General features: G+C 45.9%; 1 protein-coding gene across 1 annotated transcript; it reads left to right on the forward strand.

Annotated features, from left to right (window-relative positions):
* Positions 1-411: 411 nt before the first annotated feature.
* Positions 412-7,234, forward strand: LOC144140072 (uncharacterized). The gene is given in 4 exon segments (XM_077672271.1): positions 412-471; positions 2,027-2,226; positions 2,228-2,508; positions 7,221-7,234. Coding segments are annotated over 4 exon segments (555 nt in total).
* Positions 7,235-8,699: the final 1,465 nt, after the last annotated feature.

The following is an 8,699-nucleotide window of genomic DNA, read 5'->3' on the forward strand; positions in this document are numbered from 1 at the left end:
TTCTAAGCTCTTTGAAATAATTCCACATAAACTAGTGCCTTGCAGTTGGCGTTTAATGATACACATAGTCTTTAACAGATCTTAAAATGTTGTAGGGTGTCACCTCGGCAAGCCTTTTCATTGCTGGGGGACGAGAAACAGCGATCAACCACCGAAAGGCAAGACAAGAAGAGCGCTTGTCTGATTTATTGCTTGCTCATTTGTTGTGTCCTAAAAGCTATTAGTGTTTTTGAAAGAAAAGACTGTGAATTCGTTATTTTTTAAACAAACATAAATTCACGGCTTTGGAAGGTAGATAGGTAGGTATAACTTTATTTGACAAGAGTAGCTGCCTCGAGCCGGCCGCCGATGGGGGTGGTCCCTTCTTCTCAGGGCCCAAACCAGGCCAACACCTCCCGTCCACGGGCCACTATGGCCTTGTGGATGTTGATGGAGGGGCTGGACCTGAGCATCTCCCATCGCTCCTTTGAGGTTGGGGCGGAGGGTGTTGGTATAACGGGTAGTGGTGATTTTATCGAGGTGCATTCAGCAATTACATTACACAGCGTTCCTTTTGCTTGCTGGCAGAAAGGGCATGTGTCCTTGTACTGCTCTGGGTACATACGGTGCATTAGGGTTGGGTGTGCTAATGAGCCTCCTTGGATTTGTCTTAGAATTGATTGATCTTCCCTAGTTAGCGACCGGTGCGGCTCCGGAAGTGTCTGTCTATTCTCCCGGTACATTGAAATTATCTCTTTGTAACCGGTCGCGGGTGTAGGCGCGTCTGGGTCGTCCCTATCGTGTGCCCGGCGTGCCATCACTCGGGCGTGGTAGTCAGCCACTGCGTTGGCGACTAACGAAGAGTGTTAGGGGGTCATATGAGCTCGACCGCGTTCCCTGGTGGCTTCCTGCTTCGTAAGATTCTAGCTGCCAAGGAGGAGATCACTCCCCTTCTATAGTAACTGTACGCTTTCTTGCTATCGGTGACCACTGTCCTCACTCCTTTGTGGAGTAACGCCATGGCGATAGCCGCTTCTTCCGCTATATCGATTTCTTTGGCCCTGATTGATGCTGCGTTGACTAGATTGTGTTTGGTTTTTACTGCAGTTGCCGCCTTGTCACTTCCGTGTACTGTTGATGCGTCTGTGTAAAGGACGTGGGGGCTGTCTTCCAGTCTAGTTTCTAGGGCTCTTGCTCTTTCTTTCCGTCTTTCTTCATCTTCTCACGGTGTCATGTTGCGTGGAAGGGGTCTCGTCATGATTTTGTCCCGCCATTCGTCGGTTATGGGCATGTTTGTCGGTCTGGGCTCTATTTTCCATCCGATCTTTTGAAGAATTTTCCTGCCATGCTCGGTGTTGCTGAGACGCATTATTTGGCCTGAGAGGTGCGCCTCCACGAGCTCGTCCAAAGTGTTGTGCATTCCCATATCGTACAGTCTCTTGGCTGATGTGTAGATGGGAAGCCCAAGAGTTTGTTTAGTGGGTTTTGTAATAGTGGTGTCGATTTTCTCTTTCCGAGTTATGGTCATTTGGAGGTATGGTGCAGAGTATGTGATCTTAGATATTATGAAAGCTTGGACCAAGCGTACCGCGTCCTCCTCCTTGATTCCCCTGTTTCTCCTGGCGACTCGTCGCAGCACGCCGAGGACTTGTTCAGATGAAGTTAAGATCTTGGATACGGCCGCGTCTGCTCTACCGTCGCTCCTGAGCAGTAGGCCCCGTATTCGGCATTGCTGTATTGGCTTGATCACGATTCCATCCACTTGCACCGTGATCTGGCTTCTGGTCTTTTTGTTGGCACCAGGCTGGACTACTAAGAGCTTGGCGGCGTATGCTGCTATTTCTTTGTTTAACAGAGCGATACGCTTAGCCAGCCTCTTGTTGCGCCGTTGTTTTCTCCACCTCCGAGTGAGTGAGTGTCTGGCTGCCCACAGTTCGGAGAGCCTGGCGTCAATGTAGGGTGTGGCTGCTGTCGTGGTGAATTTGCGTAGTGTGGCCTGTTGACTTTGTGCCCACTCTTCGTACTGTTCTTCGTAATTCTTTGGAAGGCACTGTCAAGAACTGGCAAGAAAAAAGTTAAAAAGACTTCCAAGTCAGATGCGTTGAATGCTATCAAGCCCTACGTCCACAAGAAATTCGTTAAATTGCTTGAGGCGCAAGTTAAAATTAATGATGTGAAACGTAGAGGAAGGAGGTGGTCGCCCGAGTACCGCCAGTTCGCTTTAAACTTGTATTTTCTAGGACCCGAAGAGTAGACATTTTGACATGTAAACTGTAAGGTCGCTGAAACAGTGGTTTTCCAATATTGCAATGACGCCCGGAGTTATTCCAACCGTTATTGAAGCCATCGAAGAAGCTACTCGGGAATGGCTTTTAACGGTTCGTGCGCGCACATTAATATTTGACGAAATGTATTTGAATGACAATCTACAGTACGATACAAGGCATGGCATATTGATGGGACTCTCAGATAATGGTACGCGAAGAACACCGGCCGTGGCAAATGCATCATTCCTGATACTTGTGGCAGGTATTTTAAAAGTAAACTTTTGCTCAAGTTTTTATAAAAATCTGCTGTTGAGTACAAAATGTGAAAATTTCCAACTCCGGTACCTTACGATTTTTCTATACATTTCCTCTCAAATCTTAAGGGTGCGGTGATGCCGTAATATCTTTATTGTCCTACTCATTGAATGATTTTATATTGGGGTAAGTGCTGTGAACATGTGTTTAGTTATTGCTGTTTTTTGTAAAAGCCTTCACAGAGACTATGTGCACTGGTTTGATATTTATTAGCATGCGGGCATGCGCCATGCGACTAAAAGCGTAAAATGTTCAAGTTGTGTTTTTACTCAACGAATGGTACGTTTAGGAAGAAACATTAAAAAACTCTGCTCTTTATTCTTGTCTAGTTTGTGCGTGCAAGTAAACACAAACAAAGTCATACTCAGAATAACTGGTGCAAGAATAAGTGCACGCTCAAAGCTTCATCCATCAGGACGCAACAATTGCCGTTGTAATCATGTGGCGGGTTGCGCAACAGGAAGATGGTCGCACGCTCGCTTTCTGAATATCTTCCACTCACTCAATTTACCTTGCTTGTGAATCCCAATTGAAGTTGGCAATAAATCGCCACCCCCACCCATAGCTCGGCTCCTCAGCCCTCATCGAGATGGCGTCTCCCAGTGCGCGGAGCGGCTAGAAGGAGGAAAAAAATCCTTGGGTCAAGTGATCAAAACGTGACGTTACTTGGCTTGTTTTTGACCGCCTAGGGACAACGCTGAAGTAGGCGCAGCATTTCCCTGTGTCCCCCGAGTGAACGGTTTGCGCTGTTGGAACCAGCGTGTCAGTTTGTGTTGATTGCTACTAAATGAAGGTGCAGATGCGTGATTATACCGTGAATGCTAGTATTGGTGCGATCTCCCTATCCGATTAGGTGTCTTACATACCTAATGCGACATTTCAAGAGAGACTTGCAGGCTGGCGCTCAGCGTGGATCAGCCGGATCAGCCATGCCGGTCTCCGGCATTTTCACAGACACGGAAGAGCGGAAAAGAGGGCATCTATGCGCTCATTTTCCCATCAAGGTCAGTAACGTCGTTATTTTATGTTAGTTGTAGTTTTTTGTGTTTTTACCCCTTTACTGTGTACCTAAAGCTACGTGAATTCTTGTTTGCGTGGCCGCCTCGTTCTCCTAGCTGTCATTCTCGTCCCGATAGTATTGTGACGTTAACAATTTATGTATAATCTTGAATTCAAATTTAGCGTTAGCTGCATTATATACGAAGAACAGAGACAGTGGAAAAAGACAAACCAGACTTTGGCGCACAAACCAACACCTGTTTCGTGTAGCCCACTTGCCTGTGGTTCGTCTTTTCCCAGTCCCTGTTTCTCGTCAAGTATGCAGCAGACGCTAAATTCAAATTACGATGCCATGTCCCCACACACTCTGGTCGCAGTTTCAAGCGTCTCGTTGTTGTTCCTTTTGTGTAGGAGCCCATAACATTGCTCAAGTTTGATCGAACCGGTGGCGTGTACTCCCCGAAGTGCAGTTCTGGATGCGTGAGGTGCAGTGCCTCGAACGTAAGTATGCGTGTGTTTGATAGCGTTAATCTCGCGAGTATGTCGTGTGCACGCATCAGAGTTTTAGCTCTTCGGGCAGTTGAGTTGCGTTGCGGGAGATGAATGCGAAACGTCGCTTCTGTACAGAGAACGTAAGGAAATCGCGGCCAAAGGAAAAAAAGCGTGAAACCGTGAGCCAAAAAAGACGGAAGAGGGAGAGAGAAAGGATAGACCAAATGACGCCGGCAGATTCAGATCGTCCAAGGGGCTGTGAAGGTTATGTGGCATTTTGGTCCCCTTGTGACGAGGCACCAGGAGCAACTGTCATTAAAGTGTACACATGAAGGTGAATGGATGAAGCTGCGTATGGGACAAATACTATGTGGCAGGGCATAAACCCACTGAAAATTTGAAAGCGCACAAATAATGCGTACAGGCAGGAGGGACACACCATAGTCTCGTCAAACAAAGAGTGACATCCACATTTTATATAATGCGCAGAAAGATTTGCGCCCGTTGAATTCGTTATCGTAAACAAATGCTCTCCGAGATGGACTCTAAGACAGCGTCCTGTCTGGCCCACATACACGGACTGACAACGGAATTTTGTGAACCATGCCAATCGTACAACGAACTAAAGGCTGCGCATGGTAAACACTACACTGGTTCCTCCCTTTCCTTGGATGATCCTTGTTATTAACAATGCGGCAGAGATTGCCCAGTTTTGCTTTTGCAGAAAAAACACACAGGGCGATGCACTGTGTGTTCTTTTTCTTTTAGTGGGTTGTCCTGTGTGGTCTTATTCCTCGTCGCCATCATTTATGCATTTTGTTTTTCAAAGATGTATTTTTAGCCTGACACAGCATTTAATCCTGTTCCTGCAGCATCTGCATAGGAGGGCTTCCAGTGGAGAAAAAGAAGTGCTTGGACCTGACCCCTACGATGTTGGTGCAGGGCCTGGAGGGCAAGGCTTGGTCTACATCCTTTCTGGGTACCCATGGAAAGTAGGTGAATGCCTCCAGAAGCGGGTCGTTTTTTGGTACACTAAATTAGCAGCAGACAGACTGCGTCTGCTCGCAGACCACCCTGGCAGTATGACAATCAAATATGTATCTGTGACCTAGTTACTGGCGGGAAGACTTAAAAAATCAACTGCCAATCTATTGAAACGACAAAAAGGGGGGATGTGAAGCTTTCCAAAACCAGGACCAACACCAAATTAGCCAGCCCAGTACTGCAGCACCTGTTTCTTATTGGTACGGTCTGCTGCACTGCAGTTGTGCTCTCTAGAGCTTTACTGATGCACGCAATCCATGACCTTCTGTAGTGTACAACCATTGTCGTTAGATGGAGATCTGCATTTTCTGTGTAATTTTTCATGTCCATGCAAATCCAAATTGCTTCGACTGTGTTAGAATGGCGCAATGGGATAGACGTCAGCTCCATAACTTGAAGGACCCAGGTTCAGCTCAGATCATGGGAAGCGTTTTAATGTTTTTTCACTTCACCCATGATCGTCATAATCAGAAAAAGTTGGCTTTCCTGCAGTGCATTTTGGGTGGATTACAGATACATCGGGGAGAGGCTGGAAGCTTCACTTTAGTAAATGAAACTGTGCCAAGTACAGTATGTGCATGAAGCTTAAGTATTGTACGAGGCAAGCCAGTGAGGAGTGGTTATAGGTTAAATCCTTGTCAAGAAAGATCACAAAAAGTTCGACGTGAATCACTAAGCTTGCAAACTTGTCAAATATAAATGTGACTTTTCACTGTACCAGTCTTTCATGCTCAGCTGGGGAATGGTACACAGAAAGGGCCATTAGCATGCAGTTCATGTGTCTATGTAAATATTTTAAAAAGTACTGGTACGAAATTTTCGTGTACATTTTTCCCATTGCTATGGGTGCCTACCAGCCCAGGAATCATAGAATGGATGGTCGACTTTGGGGTAAATAAATAATTATTTTGAGCCTTGTTTATTCACGTCAGTTTCGGCTTCAACACCAGGTGGCCGCCATGAGAGAATGGCGCTGTTGATGTCACTCTTTTCGTTGCATCATAGTCAGACTGGACACGTGCGCTAGAGTGAGCGGACACAGCCAGGCTGGCCGTGGTTGCACGCACCTGGGCCACACGATATCAGTCCCAAAACTCTGACATGATACCCAAGAAAGTGCAGCGTGCGCCATCAGCAGCCGGTGTGTTGGTTAAGTCACTGTTGCCCTGATGTCGGCAGTTTGGGGCGAACTGCATGGCGAGTCAGCCCACGCGTCTTGCTTATGCCAGTGTCAAAAGGGTATTTATTCTGAGCTTTCTAATGCATGCAAAGATTTAAAATATGTTATACTTGCCGGCATGCCCGCATACGCGCGCAAGCCGGCATGGTTATCACTACCTCCTCCGAAAAACTGGTGCAAGGAGGGGAGCGGTTCTTTATTCGCCCCCCTACCTTCCCCCCACAAAAAAAATTCGCCCCCTCCAAAACCAACCTCTGGGACCACTACTGCCTGCAATTTACGTGCAAACAAAATTGTATGCAAGATGTTTACAGTTTTATTGCCTGATTTAAAAACACGTACTGGTATACAAAATTCTGAGGAAAGCTGGAGTTGGCCGTGTTTTTATTTGTATTAGGGGTTTTCTGGAAATGTGCAATTTATTATCTATTTTATAATTTTTTTAAACTGCTACAGGAACGTCAATTTGTAGAAGTAGCTCTATGTATTTGGTGTTCTATGCTTATTCAGGATACCGTTATGGCCCAATCGGCAATTATGAGGGGTGTGACACCTGAGCAGATTGAATGAAGAATAATATCAGAGAATTCTGTCAAGCGTATACAAGAAAAAAAGAAAAAAATACAGCAGAAACGTCAGTGTCCATACGCATACTAAAAACGTACACGCAAGGAACACAATAATAGTATACTGTGTTTAAGCTACTTGGTCATTTGAATTTTGAATGGGAGGCTCCTAAGGAAATATATGTAGTGCTTGAACAGTTTTCAGAATGGTATTTCTTTTTTACTTTTGAGTGACAGAGGTCTCAACAATCATCTGGATGCACCTACAACGTTTGTGCTGGGCACCTTTGATATCTGTCTTCTATGGCTGTGGAGCTGGGAAGAAATAAAACTAAAAACTGTCTCCTTCATTTGGTATATTCCTTTTGCATTGTGCAGGAACGTGGAAATAAGGTGGAGGATAATACACGAGCACTTGCACGTCATCGTCCCCTGGTCTCTTATCTGGTATTTATGCTGCAGTTTAAACAACGAACTACCGGTAGCCAATATTCACAACCATTTAAAGTTGTACCTCTCAAGCTGAAAATTTATAATTCATTTGTCCAAGGAACATTTTAAAGGTCTTCACAAGAGCGCATGATTAAAGATTAAGATACTACACTACACTACACTACAGCAGGTTCTAAAAATTTTGCATATTTTAGTACTGACCTTCACACCTGCTTTTGAAGCCTGTAAGTTGGAAGCAATTTAATGCTTGCTCAACATCGGTTACTACAAAGGGCTAGTGTCATGGGAATCAAGCATCTTGCAATAACACAAATTTGTATAGACTTAGAGCCACTAAATAAGCTACGCTACTATCTATCGCCAATAAATGTGCATTTTGGAATGACCAGATCTGGAAACTGACTCGAAGGGGCAATATCTCATCGTAAGATTTTTTTAGTTTAAGAGTAGAACACTGCACAAGTAAAAAAAAGTTCTATTGCGATTACTGTTCTCCCCGGCCGGTACACACGCGCGCTTCTAGGAAATCTCGCAGCTCTGCACGGAATTTTCCTTCGATTTTCTCATCGTTCTTGAAAGAAGCAAGAAACTTAAAGGCAGAGGTAATTCAGTGTCGGAGAAATAATGAAGACGTACTCCAATTCTGATGATTGGTTGATGCGGCGCGCAGCAGTAATATTAGGGCCACACAGAGGAGAAATAAATGTTGAAGTTTTTAAGAGAAGAGGAACCGGCGTAGGACAAACTTGGGGCGATACCATGGACACGGTCAGGCAGGCGCGCTCCGCATTCATAAAAATTCCCCGCATTTCACCGAGGGGACGAATGTGAAAGTGCAAATGCACGAGTTGAATTTGCGCGGTTCGGCAATGTTCGAGAAAGAGAGATCCCACACACACACACAACTACAAAGAAAGAAAGATGCATTTATTCACAGACACCTATTTGTGTTGTCGTTGTACTTGATTGCTAGAGCGGATCTCAGCTTTGAAATTTCGTGTCAGTACTCCTTTAAGCGGGTGCATTAGCCCTTCTCACGCCCGATTCCTGGCCAATCCCCCACGTGGGTATGTGCCATGTCAGCGGCCAGGCAGCGCGCGCCCATCTCCCCCCGTTGCCAAGGAAGACGAGGAGCGCGCGCACCCGCAGCTGTTGCTATGCGGACGGCGGCGGACGCTTCAGGCTCGCTTAAGAAGTGCATTCGCACTTTAAAAAAATATCGTCAAGATGGACACCAGTCAAAACTGAAAGGAAGCGTCAGTTCCCGCTGTTCATTGCGTCGTCTGCTGCTAGACGCCGGCACTCAGCTTCTTACAGGGAATTCCCTAGGAGGCGACGCGCGAGGCCCCAACAAGCCTGCTCGCTGCAACAGCGAATTCCCTAAATGTCCCTAGCTTTTGTCCC

The sequence above is a fragment of the Haemaphysalis longicornis genome, unplaced genomic scaffold (genome assembly GCF_048455015.1).
Source record: "Haemaphysalis longicornis isolate Haplotype H1 unplaced genomic scaffold, Haemaphysalis longicornis Haplotype H1 scaffold_5, whole genome shotgun sequence".
NCBI classification, from domain to species: Eukaryota; Metazoa; Arthropoda; class Arachnida; order Ixodida; family Ixodidae; genus Haemaphysalis; species Haemaphysalis longicornis.